General features: G+C 37.3%; 1 protein-coding gene across 7 annotated transcripts in view; it reads left to right on the top strand.

Moving 5' to 3' along the window:
• The window catches only part of PMS1 (PMS1 homolog 1, mismatch repair system component), a 43,196-nt gene that overhangs the window by 21,023 nt on the left and 3,438 nt on the right, over positions 1-18,735 (top strand). For all 7 annotated transcript variants that reach the window (XR_002412618.2, XR_002412619.2, XM_065069849.1 and 4 more), the window contains exons 7-11: positions 3,150-3,272; positions 5,255-5,398; positions 6,680-7,575; positions 12,589-13,044; positions 13,414-13,544. Coding sequence is in view for 5 of the 7 variants with exons in the window: in XM_065069849.1 (XP_064925921.1) it covers positions 3,150-3,272; positions 5,255-5,398; positions 6,680-7,575; positions 12,589-13,044; positions 13,414-13,544 (1,750 nt within the window). In the remaining 2 variants the exon portion in view is untranslated. The remainder of the gene's footprint in view (positions 1-3,149; positions 3,273-5,254; positions 5,399-6,679; positions 7,576-12,588; positions 13,045-13,413; positions 13,545-18,735) is intronic.

An 18,735-nucleotide genomic window follows, 5' to 3' on the forward strand; every position in this document is an offset into this window, starting at 1 on the left:
TCTTGTGGTAGTAAGTCTTGGCCAGTCACATAGTTGAGATGAATTACCATTTCTAAAGTCACAGTGGCTATTAAAACACAACGTGTTGCATTCAGCATGGTAAGTTGTGTTTAATATCATTATTCAGATTTTAATAATGTCTGAATATATGTATATATCAAAGTTTAATAACATTATTCAGACTTAAATCTTGAGTTTGTCAGAAGTAGTAATATACACATGTAGGTGAATGAGGGGAAAGAAGCAAACTTGCTTCTTGTAGTTTACAGAGTTTTATTTGCTTATGTCTGAACAGAACATCCAGAGTCGTTCTTACCTGAATGCAGGCTCCATGTGCCCCACTGGGTGAGTGCCAGGGGCTCCGAAGGGAAGACACAGATATTTAGAAGGGACTAGCTTGAAGGAGGCACTCAGGTTCTCACATTACCTCTCTGCTATATCATGAGGCATCCATATTCCTTGAATAGAAGTTGGGGAACATTCCATCTCTCTCTCTGTCTCTAAATAGTGTGTAGAATACCACGTGCATCATTTATAGGTGTATAGCTGATCCATGCGTATTGCTCACACACAAATCTACATTCAGAAACCATGGACATCTCCAAATTAAGCAGCCAAACACTATGAAATGACAGAATCAAGGTTGGCTGTGAAACCTTTTCTTTTTCCCCTGTATGCATGTATTGGGATATGCATTTAATGACAAGGCATATGCTGCTTTTTTCCTTCCCATGAGGTCCGTGCCTCATTCAGTACAAAGACCAACTCTTTAATTCTTTTCTTTTCCCACTTGCTCATTGTGTTGCTTCATACTCCTTTGCTGCAAAGTCTGCTCTGACAACAAAACTTATGTTGCTATCAACAACTTTCTGTAAGCTGTACATTACTAAATGCAGAGTTAAAACTTGTGTAACAAGTGATCCAGGGAGTTTAAAGATTGACCTTCCTCAAAACATCTGCATTTTGAGTACTGAATGAAACAAGAATGCATGTTGAGCTGACTCCAAAGCATGCAAACTCAGGAGGTACTTGTAAAATAAAAAGAAAACTAAGAAAATAAAGAACTAGCACGACTTTTTACATATACAAAACAGCATCTATGCTATTCACATCCCCAGTATTGTAAATGGATGGATCTATTTTGGCTGAAACCTTTCACACAGGGAATTTTCCTAGTCTATTCTGTTTGCATAGAGGTTAAGTTTAGCAGATACACAGGCCACTGGGAAAAAAATAAGGACTTAAAGACATTCTACTGTCCACTCAACACAGATATATTTTATTACATATATAGGTTGTTTTCTATTAAAGTGTTAACTTTGAAAACAGTTGATATAATTTAAAAGCAAAAATTCTGTAATATTTTCCAGACTCTGTGATTTTGTCAGACTAGATAATGTACTTTTATATATGGAAATTAATAATTAAGACTAGTTTTAGAAATTGTTGCTAACTTTTAATGAGCATACTGGTATTCTCTGTGGCTTTAAATAGTAACAGCAGTCAGCCACTTCTGAATGTGGCAACTTCTTAAATTAGTTATTTAGAGGTTTTCAGTTTGGCTTTTATGTTGTCTGTATATAAAAATATTACTTGAAGTGAAAGACTTGTACAAATATTTGGGGAATTCAAAAAGGAGCTTGAAGGGAGTAGAGGAACATTCAGGGAGGATGTGCTAAAGTTGCAGACTAAAATCTAGAAGCACCACATGTTGTTTTCTGATAATCATCCAACAGCTATTTGACACCTCTTTAACTTGACCAGTGGTGTTTGGTTATGTGCGACGTTGCTGACCAGAACACTCCAGCTTTAGCACAGAATGCTTGTTACAAGGTCAAGAGGGAATAAGGGAGCACATGAGCAGATCGCTGCTGTGACGTAGATGAATGGGAAGGATAGGCCAAATCCCAGGGATTTTAAATTCCATTTCAAATGCATGATAATTTGGATTTTAGTAAATACAAGTGGCTCTGCCAAAAGCAAAGCTAATGAGGTCTAATTTCTGTGTCCTGTTATCCACCCTGCTACCAGAACATTACCCAGACTTTCCCATAACTCCAAAATCTCCATCCTCATGAAGCCCCAGTGTTCCTTAACGTATTATTTTGGGCAGGTGGCAGAGGGGTGATGTGTGGGGCAGTGTGTGGGCTGGTTGGCATGTCAGTGCTTACATGCTGATGGATCCTGACTTTTGAACAGTTACAATTTCCTTTTCCTCAGTGAGGTTGTTATCTCAAGACTCTCCTCTCCAAACAGCTGTTGGTTATCACAGAAATTGTGGAAATATAATGTCTTTGAGATTTCTGCTTCTTCATCAGATTGAATTGAAATCAATCCAACAGTTTCAAAGTTGCTTGGTGGAGGAGAGAGGGAGGTGTTGGGACAGGCAGCACAAGTCATCGGCCTCATTTTGACCTAAAAAATCCCACACTAATGAAGTTCAACAGAAAACTGTTAAAACTTGGACTTGATGTTACGTACTTGAATTGTGTGAATTTTTGAGGGTCCTTGGCAGTGCTGTGTGCTCACACGTTCTGCTGCAGTCTGTGAATCATGGGTGCTCAGCATTCTTGGGAGTCAGCTGATTTGGATACAGGTGGTGTAGGTAAATTTAGGTGCCCTATGACAGGCTATTTAAGGTGCCCTGCATCTAGAAAGGGTGGGATTGTGTGTTTTGAGCTTCCTGCTTGGGGCTATTTCACGGCTGCCTTCACCAGGCTGGGCCTTTGTTTCTGCAGGGATTAAGCCGGCAACACTGTAGTCAGCAAGCCTGAAGCTGGCTGGCCTTGTTCTCTGCAGTGGGCAGCTGTAGACAGCAACCTGGTACAACTGGCAGCTGAAATGCGAAATCTCTCAATAATTTGATCAAGGAAAAAATACGCAAACCAATCCTTCTCAACCCCTTTTTTGATTTTGGTTTTGTTTTCTTTTTTCTTTAAGTGTTTTGTTTTTGTTCTTTTGGTTTTGTTTTTTTTTTTGTTGTGTTGTAACTTTCAAGAAGCAATGTGTGTGTTTGAATGACTTGGACTCCTGTACAATTTCATTTAAATAGCTCACCTCTAAAACAACTTTTTTTGGAGTTGTCTTTGAAAGACTGTTATACTGTGGGTTTGGTTTTGTTTTTGTTTTTTTTTTTTTTGTCATTGCAGATAAATCTTTCTGGATTTCTCCCAAAAGCTGAGTCAGACAGTTCTTTGACAAGCCTTTCGAGTTCAGAAAGGAGTTTTGTTTTTATAAATAATCGTCCAGTTCATCAGAAGGAAATACTAAAGGTAACATCCTCTAGCTTTTTATTCAAAGAACAGAAATGTTAACTACTTTGAGGACAAAGGCACCCATGCAACCTACAACCATTTTATGACATAAAATAAAAAACATATTACAGGTGAAGATACTAGCATTTACAACAGAAACCTCTTCCACAAGTCTGATGCTCCTGGTGCTTCAGCTCTATTCCATGACCACAGAGCTAGAGGTTATGTTTATGGCTGTTTAAAAAAATGTAATTTCAGGTACTGTATGTGAGAGACCAGAATAGTTGGTTCTTTCTTTGTGTTACCCTGCAGAAATATAGCAGTGCAGTTTTCCACGAGGGGAGGGAACTTTATGTGGTTTCTTGTAAGAGAATTCTTCTAAAAATAAAGTTTTAAATTTTGTCCACCCCTTGCTGTGAGCTTATCAAGCTATTATACATAATTTCCCTTTAAATTTGTGTATGCTTTGGATAAAAATGAAAGTGATAGTGCAGCACAGCTAGGCATTGTGTAGGCAGAATTTGATACTCTTGGGTTTCTCACACTACTCAACCTTGCAGCAGCTCACTTGGAACAGCCTTGACCTCCCCAGAAAAGAAAATGGTGTTCATGCCAAAGTGTATGTGTAGGCTTTAAAGCAGAAACAATGAAGTAGTTTTCAGTTGGCAAGCAAAGCTTTGTAGATGTAAACCCTGAACTTGTGTTGGTATTTTAAGTGACAAATAAAGCTTATCCATCTCCACACAGTATCTGATGTGTCTGGTTCTTACTGGAGTTTAAAGCTCAGCTTGAGTCCCATGACATAGGCAGCTTTTTAACCAGAGCATGGGGGCATAAATTTGAGTCCAGGGTACTAACAAGTAAAGTAAAAGCACATTGATCTTCATTTAGGGCTGTTCTTGTAGTAGTGCAAGTGATAGTCTACCACTACTCCTCCCCGCCCCTTTTTTTTTTTGGCCAGTTTTTTAGTTGAGTGTTTTTTGGTCAGGTAAGGATAACACTGCATCTGTAAAAATACATCTTGATAGGTTTGGAAAACAAGCTGTAAATCACTTTTATCTCCACGTAATGTATGGGGAAGAAGTGCTGGTGCACCTCTTAGTACTACAGTTCACTGACAGCTGAGGACAGACTATGGGAATATTAAGGTTAAAATAACTTGAAAATATTTAAATGTTTAATGTTATTTAAACAATATTTAAGAATAAAAATTATTTTAAAAATTAAAATTTAGTCTGCAGTGGCTTCTCATCTTTTATGCTTTCAATTTTTTTCTCTTTAACTTACTCTTTTCTCCAGTAGATATGTCTGTTGAAGGATTCCTGAGACTAGAGGGAAATGAATAGATCTTTATTTGATCATTCTAGTTAACAAGACCAAAATCATGAAATGACTAACCAATTCTGTAGTCTTTTGGAGAAGCTTTTGGAAGGATTATAGAGAAAATAGTAAGGGCAAGCAGAGTTTAAAAAAGCTGTAAATTTATAATGGGGTTAATACAAGGAACAAATTAATCCTGTTCTGGGAAAAGGACAAGTTTGTGGTGCAAGTGCTACTTTCTCAGCCTTGACTTTGGCTGAAAGAGACAGAGACAGTAATGTAGTTGCATGCTGTGTAAACAAATTGTCTTTAAAAGCAAGCAAATAATAGTATTTGTGTTAACTGAGGAAGTAACTATTGGAGTTGCAGTCCAGTCTGGCCATATCCTGTCTTTTGAGTGTGATCAATGCATTAATCAGGTCAAAGTAGCTACCGTTAGTGTCTTGGAATTGGTTCTTTATTTTAATTTTGCTGTGAAGACGTGGAATCGGCCAATAACTGTCCCTTTGGTGATTATTTCAGCATAAATGCATACCCACGAGGACTTTTTTAGCATTCCTTTAATTTCAAAGAAACCTATCAGCAAAATAGTTTTCCTTTTGCGATGTCAAGTATTGTTTCTATGCCGTTGTGTCTGTTTTATTGCTTTTCTCACATCTCTTTATTAAATCCATTTGTAGTTAATTCGAGAGTACTACAATATGGTGACACAAAAGGACTCTTCTCGTTTGTACCCTGTTTTCTTTTTGAATATTACTGTACCTGCCTCTGCTGTGGATGTGAATATAACACCTGATAAAACTCAAGTTTTACTGCATTATAAGGTAACATCTTCATTTGGTTCTGAGTTGTCAACTTTTTACTTGTGTAAGCGTAATAAGGGCTTCTGGGACTACTGAAATGTTTCAAGGTAAACAGTGCTACTGGATTTTTTTTTTTAGTTACACAATAGCTTGCCTTTACCACAGGACTGTTTTATTTCAAAAGTATTGAACAGGTTAGTGGAGGATTATACATAATTGCTTTCCCAGTTGATTTCAAAGGTCATTTTTACACTGTCAGATGCCTGTGTGAATCACTCTGTTTCCAGTTGGCTTTGTAGTAAGAGAGGCTAAATGGAATCATGATGTATGTACTTAAACAAATCTCATCCTTAGCTTCATAATTATACTAAGTAATCACCTTTTAAACACTAAACACATCGAGGTGTGCGTATGGGGAAGCTGAGTGCTGGTGGAAGCAGTATTTTGCCATTGTGTGTGTACATTATTGTCAACATCACTTAAGTTTCAGGATAGCTTGTCCATACTCTTGAGACCTGAAATTTTGACTGTATGTGCCTCTGTTGTAGAGGCTGTGTAGTGATAGATTTCTATAAACTCACTTTCACTTATTAGCACTCCATATGAAAAATAGTGCCACAGAAACTAAGAAGGCTACATAGCTAAGGTGGTTATTCAGGGTGAATGCAGGTAGTCACACCAGTGTGTTAATCCTCTTCTTCGCTGAAAGTTGTTGTATTTGTCTATTTTAATCTTGCAAATGTACTGCCTGTTAAGAGTCACTTTTATGGAAATTAACACAGTATTCTCACATTTGATCTAGTTTAAAACTTTCCTTTGGCATTAGAAAGAGTTGGTTTTTTTCTTTTTTCAATTTGGGGGGGGATATTTTTCCTTTCCATCATTTGGTGCAAAGCTCTCTTGGAAGCACACACCATAAAAGCACCTACACAAACATGCTTCCATGAAATGGGATGTTGTTGGTGCATCTGTCTTCTAAGCTTCTAATGCCATATTAGGTGGGAATAGCTTTACCTGATGCTGGTTTAAGCAGTCAGTACCCTGCGAGTACGCCAGTAAAGCAGAATACCTATCATGAAATATTTAAAACTAAAGGTGTCCAGTTGAGAGTCTTTTTGAGTGTGTGCGAGCAACTGAAATGTAATCATCTGTCCAGATTTGTCTGAAAAAAATATTCTTAATAAGATAATTTTGCTTGTTGCTCTGTATTCTCAATATCTGTCAGTTACGTTTTCACGTATGCTTGTGTGTGTGGCTTTTCTGTGTGGGTGTTTTAATTTTTTTTTTTTTCTTTTTTCCCAGGAATCTGTCTTACTTGCTGTTGAAAACGTGTTGAAGTCACTGTATGGGCCACTACCTGCTGCAGTCCCTGGTGAAAGTAATAAAACAGATGGTACCTCAGAAGACGTGTTTGTTCATAGAACAGAACAAACAGATGTGGTTGTTAACAAAACGGGACCATCTGGAAACGATGATCTGCACGCTCATACTTCACTACCTTCATTTAGCAGCAATATGCAAAACTGTCAAGCAGGAAAAAACACAGAAATCTGTTTAAATCATCAGACATTTTGTGGTGATGTTGTACATAGTCACCTGGACAAAAAAGAGGTTTCTGAGAGTGATGCCCTTCCACACAGTTCCTTAAATTTATTGTGTGAGGAGGAAGAGAATAGACAGAATATGATTGAAATTCAAAGTAATGGTGTTACTGAGAACCCCAAATCTAAAAAACCTGACAAGCATCATTTGAGTTCTGATAAGGCTGACAAAACAGAAAAAATTGAGGAAGCATTAGGCCCTAAAGATTTACCTGAAATCTCTGCTGATAGTTGGAGTATGGGAAGTGGATTTAAAAGCTGTTTAGGAGGCAACCTGAAGCACATTAAGATTTTGGTTCCTGAGGCTGGAGGAACAATTAATAAGCAAAATGAATGTGCCGGTGAACAAAGCAATGATCTGCAAATCTCAAATCAAAGCATAAAGAAAAGAAATGTGATAAGTGAGAAATTTGGACGTGTGAGGGCTTATGACTTAATTAATGGTAAACCAATACGGAAAGCAAGGACTCCAATGGGATTTTTCACTGAAGAACGTCGTCCGCAATTGATAGATGATAATCCAAGCACCAGAATGGAGGACATCCTGCTGATGATTGGAGAACAGTGGAAGGATTTGAATCAAGATGAAAAAAGGCAGTAAGTTTTCAGGCTGTGACTTGCTTCTCAATCTTGTAGTTGCCAGTGAGTCACCTGTAGGGAAAACAAAACAAAACAAAACAAACTTCCTGGTTATTTATGAAAAAATTGAACAAAAAATTATTTTTGACTTTTTAGGATCAGCATCAGTATTGTGAGTGGTCATCTTTTGAGGTAGGCAGGCTGATTTGAGTTACTCATTTTGCCGCTGTTCAATGCAGCAGTTAGGGACAGTTTTGCTGAATTGTTATTTAGAGATAACAGGCAAGAAAATGTACTGTTTGCATCCTGCAAATATCTTGTTTCTAAGGGCTGCCTGTGTGTTGTCACTGTCAGTAAAAACCAATGTGGTGATGGATGGGGCACTGTATAGTTCCTCCAGAGCTTTTTGAATGAAAAGTTATTTTTTATTGCTACAAAGTGACATTTCTTTTCCAGGATCTTTAGTACTCCAGCGTTTGTTGAGCTCCTTTCCTCTAAATTTAGTACATATCCCAACCCAGGCTACCTCAGAGTTATATTTATAAAATCCAGTCAGAGGACACGAGGAATTTATTTTTCCCTCTAATTCCAGTGCTGGTTCAGAGAGTATAGTACAGTTTGAATTTAATTCTATATCAATCAAAGCCAGACCTTTTTTTAGATTACCACCTGAATAGCTAAATTCCATGTTTTTCTGAAACAAATTGTCACAGAGTTTGAAATCCATCTGCAAGTAAGGGACATATCTTTGCCTAAATTGGGATGGGGGTTGGATTAATAAAAATATTAGGTATATGATGTGGAACTTATATTATGGTAAAAGGTGAATTAGAGTAATGGATTTTGAGATATTCTAAGACAATTTAAAAAAAAGAAATAAAACAATCAAAAATGCCAAGCCTTCCCCATCCTGTTTGTAATTTTATAACATTTAAAACACTGTAGGGCATGACACAAATGAGGAAGATAGAAGTAGTTCTTAGATAGTTTTACATGTACTGATTTGAATGCATATTGTGAGATGTAGCAGAAAGTTTGGGAAATGAAATTTTGGTTCTGAAGGACAAAATCATTGTTCAGCATTGCGAAAATGTGGCGTTTTTTTCATGTTATGGAAGCAAGGAGAGGGAATTAAGGAAGACCACTGAAAAGGATGTGATACTAGCCAAAACAATGTAATAATAACACTTATGAGAAACTTGATCAGGAGAATAGTAAAGAAGAGAAGTGATACCTATTGAATTACTGTGAATATATCTGGGTTTTTTTCCTTGACTTCAAAGACATTTGCGTTGTTCTGTATACCAGCTATATCAGAGTTAGTAAAATGGTTATATCTAGCTTCTGATTTAAGTAATTTAAAGCTCACTAAGTAAGTAACATGCCGCAATCACAAAACCATACCTGCGATAAAGTGTTTTGTCCATCTCTGCATCATTAGAAATATTAGTGTAATAGTAGAAATTTACTTCAGTTATATTAATGCTTTTAATGAAATGAAACAAAAGGTTCTGCCAGCTGTTTCAGAAAATTTTAATTTGCTCTTCTTTAGCTTTTGAGATTTCATGGTTGCTCTGCTGGTACAACACTTATGTTTAAGATTGTCCCTACAGATTAACTTCGTATTAGTTCGGGAAGGAGACCTCTCCAGTAATAAAGTTTTCTTCATACGGAGGATTGAATGCAGTGGATGTTAAAGTGAATGCAAAATTTACTACTAGTTGTATCCTTACAGTTCAGGTCTGGTGTACCTCTTTTCCACTTGTACTCTTTCAAAATTGCCTCAGAAAATAACAGATAGGAAGAGATGTTCAGACAGATGCCTTTTCCTCCAGTGCAACAATCCAGAAGGGCTGTTGTACGTCTGGCAGAGAGCATAAGTCTTGCCTACCAGATACTCTGGATAAATTGGGCCACCTAGAGGTAACAACAAAGGAATATACAACAGGGCAACCCAAGTGCCTCAGTTCTGAACACACTATACCTCCAACTTCAGGCAGCCTTTCTGGCAAGATATCACTTTTCCTGGATTCTGATCTCACATCCTTCTGTGATAAAGTCACATGTTGATGTTACAATGGGTGTGCTTGGCTTCAGTATCTCTGTTTCCCTCTGTGGCTTCTCCAGCAGGTCTAAATGAGTTTAAATCCCTTTTGGGAGCAGTACAACCAACAGATGTCTCATAGTGACATAGGATAGCCTTTACAAAACTAACCAACATTTATTACTCAACCGGAATGTAAAATGTTATGGTCTTTATGTTATAATAGAAGAGGAAATCTTCCATGCGTGTCCACGTTGCCAGCCTTGTATATCCTTCTGCTTTGCAAAGCCAGGATTTAATTTATTGTGCTCACTCTACTTTTACCTAAAATGCAGCTTGTATGTGTTTCTGGCTTAAAAATTCCTTGTACATCAGGCTCAGTTAGGAGCAGGAGAAGTCCCACCAAGTGCCATGACAGTGGCAGCAGAAGTTGTTCTGAAGATGCAGGAAAGGTTCAAAGCCACAGATGCATTATCAGGGAGCTAACAAATTACCTTGTCAGTGCTCTACAGTAATTCTTCGTGTGTATATCTGTACCCTGGGAGAAACATCATTTCAGGTAATGCAGCCTTTATTGACTGTTGACTGGTAAGAGTGTATGCATAGGCACTCATTAGTGGCTGGTAGTAACTAGCTCATGGGTGGGACCATTTTATTGCCTGATAAACTTTCTGTGCACCTCATGGCTTTTTAAACTGTATTTTAACTTTTTAGTTAACATGTTTTCTTTCCTTTGGATAGGGGTAATTTGGTGGTACCATCTCTAGCCAGCTCCATTCATCTACTGCCAGATATTAATCACAAATAACAGTATTAATAGTTGGTATCTGTTCAGTCATAACAGTAGGTCCATATTCTATACTCGTAGGAAACAGTGCTAGCTTCTGAAACCTATACGTTTCGGAAGAAGGCTGTGAAAAGCTGATATGGGCAATTAAAAGCTTCTTTTACTGTCCTCTTCACAAAGGAAAGAAACACATAAGTAGAATGAAACACTCAGGGTGATAGTTTGAGTTGATTTGGTTCCATTATGTGAAGAGGATGATGCCAGGAGGTATTACATTCAGAATGAGATCCCTCTCTGTTCTGGACATGTATGAATTTACACAAGTGGCCATCTCCAGAGTTTATTCCCGATGTTCAAATTCAGGTAGTCTTACTTGTCTTATAAGATCTGAGAGACCTTTTATTAAAAAGCTTTTGTTACATGCTGAATATTTCATTTGGGTTTAAGAAGCATGGGGAAGGTGATATGCCATGGGATCCATTTGCGTAGTTAAACCAAAGCTGCTTTTGAAATTAGATTTCATTCTGGTCTTCCACTTCCCTCCTTACACCCAGTTTTGCAAATTTCCTTGGCTTTAGGTTTTGTAGTTTGAGGAAAGGATTCTGAATTCCCAAACCTGAGAAGAAACTGTTCGTGTAGCACTTACTGATTATACTTGCTTCTGTGGAAGGATTTTTGGAAAGGCAAAGGTATTCCCCCATAGTTTGTAAACCTGCTGTTTGCTTTGATTCTGAAGAAATCACTGATAGTGATGCATAGGAATTTGCAAAACCCTCACAATCAAGGCTTGTAAGGCTAGGATTGTTCTGGTAGCCTATAGTGATAGACAAGTTGGACTTTATTTGCAAGTGCTTTTGTTTTGCACTGAGAGCTCAGTTCTCTTATAGTGAGATTCTCCTGCATTACAATTGGGTTGATTCAAAACAAAGTATTTATCTGGTCAAAGCATAAATGTATTTGGGATAAAAAAATTCTATTTAAGTGATTTCATCCACTCATTTTAAATGGAGCAGATGTTTTCTATCTTAACATTTACTCTGCATTTTCTAGGACATGATTTATTACAAGAAACTACTTAAGCTAGCTTTTTTAGTTAACTAAATATTGGTACCATATGTGAATGCTAGCACATCATAATTAATTGCAAATGGTGACCCTTTTTTTGACCTTAATTTTCCAGCATGCATACACATAATTGAATCAAACTGTTCCAGCAAGTAGCAATAAATAAATATGGCCAGCTGAAATACTTATTTCCAATATTTACCTATGATAGTACAGCTTTTTTTTTTTAATTGAAGATTGGACTGGTTTGAATTACCTGCTAGAATTCAGAATATCAAATAAAGATAACAAGAGGGAATTCAGCGAAACACTCCTGTAGTGTTCAAAAAAGTGAGATTGTTATGTAGTAGGCAAGTATAAACATGGCATCTATAAAGGTTGTGCTATCTTCCTTACGTTTGCAAACTTATTAAGAATCCATTCAGGTTGTGGAGCTTGAGTGTGTAGTAATGTTTTAACTATTTAGATAGCATCTAGGAGTAGCTTGTTATTGACTACTTTTTGAAAACTCTGTAAGTTTATTAATTATATAATTTTGTGATGATAACATCTATAGTGTAATCTCATGCTTTTTATTTGTGGTTAATTTTAGGCCATTTGAAGTCAAATACATTTCCTCATAAGCCTCAGGCTTTATTTAATGCAAAGTGGTTTAGGGTCTAAACTCTTACCTAACTGTATGGACTCCCCTTGAAGTCTGTAGATCCCTGGAAGCTTAAATGACTTTTTGAATTGGGCTGGATGTGCCTGGGACAAAACTCTTTCCAAAATTATATGTGTGATTTTTAATTAGGATTAAACATAGTCTTTGGGAGTGAGGTCAAAAGCAACCTGCTGTAGCTCTTCGTCTGATGCAGTCTACTCCTCCCCCTTCAGTAACTCGAGTTTTGCTGCCTGTCATCATGAAGGAAAATTTCCAACTTACCATCTTCACAGGGTAATGTAATAGGGGCACAGTCCCTGGTCATCTTCCACTGCTGTCACAGTGGAAAGCATATTGATGTGGCTACTTGGATGAACCATGGAGTTCTTGTCAGTTGGAAGGGTTGCCTTGCCTTCTGTTTTAGTGTGTTAGGAGCTGGGGCTTGTTTTTTTTTTTATCTGATTATGCAACTGGTTTGTTTTCTCTTTTAAGATATGAAATAAAAGCTGCCAAAGACCAGGAACGGTACAACAGAGATGTTGAGAAAGCTATGGGGCAGACAGCGCACCGATCAGCAAAGGAGGCAGAAAAAAAGAAATCCAAGCTGAAGACTTCCCCATCCAACCAGCAGAAGCTTAGCAAGATGTTTAATGTTCAAATTGAAAAGAAGTGCAAACCTGAACTGCCTGTGAAAATTGTGACAGTGCCTTTTTCTCTGAGTTCCTGTAAATGTCAGGTTCAAAGACAAGAGAAAAATTATTCAGATGAACATGAGCTTTTCTTGATCCGTCGTCAGAGTTTTCCTGATGTCTGGATGCTTGCTACTGAAAAAAAGCTGATGTTGCTGAATCCATATAGATTGGAAGAAGCCCTGCTATGTAAAAGATTACTGATGAATCATAAGCTTCCAGTAGAGAAACTGGACACACCAATTGTGTTAACAGACAGGTATAGTACAATTGAGCAAGAGGTCCTGATGGCTAAATCTGTGATTATTTACATATTTGTAAATATGAATTTTGACCATTTGTCAATTTCTTTCCCCAGAGGAACATTTAGTGCTCCGTATTTTCACAACTTTGCTCTAGCTAACTTTCCCCCATTGATTATGTAATTACATGCCTAAAAGTGGTTCCTTTTAAAGATATGTGATTAGCTGCTATTTCATTTCTTTAAACAAATTACTGTTTCAGAATGCTTTTAAAAATCTTTTTCACTTTTAATCACTTAACTACTCTTTACTTTTCTCATGGTTTTTATTTTCAAATTAAGGGTTTTGGCTTTTAACCCTTTGGGGACTTTTTTTTTTTTCACCAGTCTTCTTGGTGGATCTCAGTATATGGCTGCTCTTTATAAAATGCGGAAGGATTCCCGGAGTTTCAGTGGCTCGGGTTATTTGTCAGATCCAAGGCTTGTAGCAAATGGTTTCCAGATAACAGTGATAGAAGGTATGATGGTTTTAAAATCTTATAATCATATTGGATCTTTTTTCTTCTGATTTAATTATATAAGTAATTGTTAATGTAGATCATAGTATTCTACATCATTTGAAGCCCTAGCATCCTGCTTTCCTTAATACTGAGATTTTATTACCTGGCAAAGAATGTAATGTTCTACGTAGAGCACTGAGTAATGGAAACTGATAGCTGAACAGAAAACTTGAATAGTATTTCAAAGAATGCTCTGAAATCCACATTTCCCTGACTTGTATGTTTTTCTTCTTTTCTCAAAATGCTAGATGTCTATATCCTTAATTGCTATTCTGACAGAATTTAGATTAAACTGTTGAGATTTCCTTAGTCCTGGCAGCTTCTTTCAAGGTGATAGTTAATTGCTGAATCTTCTGAAGCATGTGCTTTAGCTGACTGCTGTTGAGCAGTGGAGGAGGTCCAGTAAGGAGCTGGATCTGGTTTTTGACGTCCTTTCATATCAGGGTTGTAACATGGAGCCTAAAGGGGCCAGTTGAGAGGGTGACAGGATCACCATCACACCTTGGATAGGGTTCAATGTGAACTTTTTTTTGAAATGGCCTACTTTTCAATGCCTCTATGGCAATCACAGAATAAATCTGTTTCATATGAGATCCTATTAACTTAGCAAGAGAGATCAAATGTTTATACATTTTTCTGAGGAGTGATTTATAGGGATGCTGTTGGAGACCCAGGGGCAACCCACCCAGGGTCAGTTCTACAGACTAGAATTTCTCTAGCAGAATTCCAAGGAAAGCAAACATCTTTGGAGGTAGTACCTAGCTGACAGCTCAGAAGAAGATTCCCTGTAAGAGCTGTTAGAAATGCTATAGCTTCCTGTGTTATAGATCCCCACATATGTACAGTGATGACAGATCTACTGTAGCATATGGGATCTTTTAAGGGTAGATACAAAAAAGGGATGTAGAGCAACTTCACTCAGAGCCTGGCTCTTGGGAAGAACAGAGTCTAAGCTGTTCTCTTTAGTGAATCATGCACAGCAAAACCAAGGGAACTTCCTTCTCACTGGCTAAATCTGTAGATAAATAGCAAAAACTTTGTAGGAGGTGTTCATAGTGATAATCTTAGAGGAATAAAGGCATATTGTTAAGAGGCAGCTCTTAAAAGGTTTATTCAGTATAGGGATTATTGCTTAGCCTTTTTGCACACATACCTTTTTTCTTTTTTTTCCCCCTCACTTCCTGCTATCCTAAGTTTGCTCAAAATCTAATTAATATAAACTGGATATGAATAAATTGTATGTGAATAAATTGAATGTGAAAATTTGAAGATAGTTTATAGGTGGTTGGCCAGTCTTGTGGTTCAGGAGATGGACAACTAGTTGTAAGATTGGTAGTTTAAGAGCATAATTGTACAATATAACAGCAAGGGGCTGAACACGGTAACCATGAAGTAGTAACTGTCTTCCAAGCCTGTGTTCCTAAGTATGTAAAATTAAGGAAATGAAATCTTGTGAGAAAACTGTTCTCATGTGGTTTGCAGTTCTTGAAAGTAAAAGTGCTTTATACGCACTATGCAGGTCGATGCCCTGTGGTTGTAGACTTGATCAGTACCATACGGCCAGCTCTTATGAAGAATGGGAATCTAATTCAGTTCTTTGTCCCAGTCTTGCACTTTAACTATTTGAATGAAACATTAATAACATCTGAGGCTTGTCAGTCACGTTTATAAGGTTCTGCTGATGACATCGTAGCAGTTACAGCCTCTGTTATTAAAAGAACATACCATTGAAGATGAAGGTAGAAATACCAGCAAACAAATGGAATTTCTCCCAGCCTTTTTCCCGACTCACCTAAGGATTTTTACTTAATACTTCAGCAGCCGCTCCTTTTTCTTATTTTCTTAAACTCATCCCTCAAATATGCTATTTTCTACAGATATGCTACTATCTTCCACAAGTACTCATTAATGCTGTCTTTAGAAACACAGATGTTAATTATTAACACTCCTCACATGTGTCACTCTGGGAATTTCCCTATGCAATTTAAGGTTCTTTAATTTATAGATTCTTCTTGTATAATCTTTATAGAAAGTGACCTGCAGACCACGAGTGATTTGTCCCATTTATGCCTGAGTATTCTATAGGATTTCTCAACTTTGACAGAACAAGTTCATCTCATAAAACATTCTTTACCACCCTTATAGAAGCATTTTTTTATTCACTGTCTGAATTCAGGAACTATTTTTGTGTTTTTTTAAACTCAGACACAGCCTGAAATATGGACATTTGCTCAGATGTTGTTGAACTAGAAGTTGCCTCAGAAAAGTTTTATTTCTTTAGGATATGTTATTAATGGTTTGAGTCAGAGGTTGCCACTTTGCGTGGTGGATGATACCATCACAGCTCGCTGCCATTTGTGGAGACATGTCGAGAGCAGCTGGAGAATTTCACCTTAGCACACCTTTGGATAGTTTTTACAAGAGTGTGAGAGTTCCCGACCTTACTTGTCTATTTGATGATAAGTCTGTCCTTTGAATGCTGTCATGTCCTAAGACAGGAATGTAATTCACCATTGTTACATGTTGTTCAAAGACTCTGATTGCAGCCAAAGTCATTCCAGGTGTCCTACATCTTGGACATGCCCTTTCTTCTCTTTTTGGTAGATTAAGATCTTTTGAAGTACCTCTTTGTTTCTCTTTATATTGACTGTTCAGCAGTCTAATGAGTTTTCAACTAGGCTTTTCTCTGGGTAGCTGACAGTGAAAAACATGTTGTGAAATAGTTGAGAAAAAGCTTCTTGCTGTACTCATGTCAGTTAGGCAAAATCAATGGTTTCTTTGTGGAACATGACAGTTGTGATTTGCAAAGCTGTGACACTGAGCTCCAGTCCATCTTCCACTGCCCTCCCGCCCTCTCATGTTCTGGTCTTACGTCAAGTGATGCTACCTTGGGGAAAGCGGTCTGTTTGCTTTTACTTAACTCAGTATTCTGAGATCTGCCAGGCATTTGTTTGCTGGGTATAGTTTGCAATGACCCCTACATACAGAGAAGCATTTCAAGAAGTAAGATGGATTACTTTCCATCCAGTTCTTCTTAAGATGTGTTTGTTATATGTACCTTCACAACACATCTGGCTGTTTCCCTCCGTGAAAGTCCAATAGGGAGATGTGAATTCTTGTCTGGAAAGGGACTGAGAGCAAGGAACCCATTTAACCTGTTTTTGTAACCATGGTGGGCTTTGAGCCATGCTCCAAAGCAGGCTTTTAGGCTAGAATTGTCTGCCCAAATGCATATGTGTACACAGCATATGTATATACAATGAATGTGCTTACAAGACCTAACAGGGCAGTAACTGGTAAATACTTCATCTTCCTTGGTAATATAAGCTGCCTCAGCTCTTGTAACTGACCAGTGGAAAAATCGTGCTGGTACTAAACTTGAGTTTGATTTTGACTGTAGACTGGAAGATACATAGTCTTATAGTGTCACCTAATCTAGGTGGCAGCTGGAAGCGAAGTATTTTTCCTGGCCGTCAAGAGAGAATTAGCCCAAGATGATTGTGAGTGCTTTGTTTGGAAAGAGAAAGGGGAAATTCATAGCAATGAGAAATCCACATTTTTAGTCAATTGGAAGCTAGTTTATTCTCTGAAATATTTTACTTGGAAGTTGCAAAGCATTTCATAGAAACTACCGTGGAAACTGCTGTTTGAAATCTCTAAGCTCTTAATGTATATTTTGTCAAAAATTTACAAGTACACTGAGTCTCAAACATCTGCTTATATCATCAAATGTTGCCAGTATCAGAATTCCTGCAAAGACTTCCAGATAACTATATGTTAATCAGCATGCGGTGGGTTAGTTTTCAGTCTGAAGAATGTAAGCAGAGGAAGAGAATGACACACAAACAGATACCAAAGAAGAAAACTTCTCTTAGTCAGGATTTGGATTATTTATTCTGATGTTACATTCTTCAGAGACCCCTTTGACTTTCAGATTAATAAGCAATATGGTGAAGTCAAATCTGGCTGTCAGAATTTGCAGACAGGAAGATTTCCATTGGTAAAACTGAAGAGTATCAAGCATTAGCAGTCTTGTTAGCGTGTATGATGGGTTTACTGGATTTGCAAAAAGAAAAAAAAAATCACAAATTCAGAACCTCATTGCCATGAAATTTTAAGAGGAAGCACTAGAAATATAAATTTTTAAGCTGAAAATCCTAACACTTGAAACTTGACAAAATGTTGTGTCCCATCTTTGGTTGCATATAGAGGTGGTTACTGAAAGGTTGTTAAATAGACTAAGTTCTCATTTTAGAGAGAAAGCAGCATAATGAAATGGTCTGGAACAGTTACTCAAAACTAGCTTTTTGTTAAAGCAACATTGGGATAAAAATGAAGCTAAAAGAGCTGAAGGAGATTAAAATCAGACTTTATTTTTTGCTCCTGTCTCTTACTGGCAACCTTTTCTGTGGGGAAATATCGGCATAGTACATCATCTTATCTCACCTTTAGAAAATGGCAAACTTTCAGGTAGTTTAACATTTTGCTTTAAGCTGAATCTGATCACAGGCTTACAGCAGTACCTGAAAAACACATCTGTTTTTGCAGAGGAAGACAATGCTGGGTGAAAAAGAAAAGAAAGTTTCAGGTTTAAAGCAGTGTTAAATATGTAGCTGGAAGGAGATTATATGGTTTGTTGGCAGGGGAAACATATATCAAATTCACACTTTGGTCAAAGTATCTCTTACCCTTAAGCTTAAAAAGGCCCAGCAGCGCTATTTACCTGGTGACACGCACATACTTAGGAAAATTTTTAACCTGCACAGTCCTCCTGTTCAGCTGTGCTCTTATTTAATGACCATCAAACAGTCCTTGGTCATGCAAACAGTTAAATGGGCTTGAATTCTTCAACTGCTGTGGTAGGAGAAAAAACTGCTTTTTATTTCAGTAGAAGCGTTTGTTATGATAAAATATTTGAACTTTACAGATCTTTAAACCAATTATGTAAGAAATAGTGCCAACACTTAAAACACAATTTAGTTTGAAAAAAATTGTTGCTAACTTCTACTGTTGTAATTTCATGTGTGTTCTAATTAAAGCCACAAAAACTTTAATTAAAGCGCTGTTCAAGACTGGAAATGCTGCAAAATGTTTCAAGCATTTAAACAGTCCCAACTAGGATTTGAATTAAAATAAGCTGAGTCACTTG

Source organism: Columba livia, chromosome 7, assembly GCF_036013475.1.
Source record: "Columba livia isolate bColLiv1 breed racing homer chromosome 7, bColLiv1.pat.W.v2, whole genome shotgun sequence".
NCBI lineage: Eukaryota > Metazoa > Chordata > Aves > Columbiformes > Columbidae > Columba > Columba livia.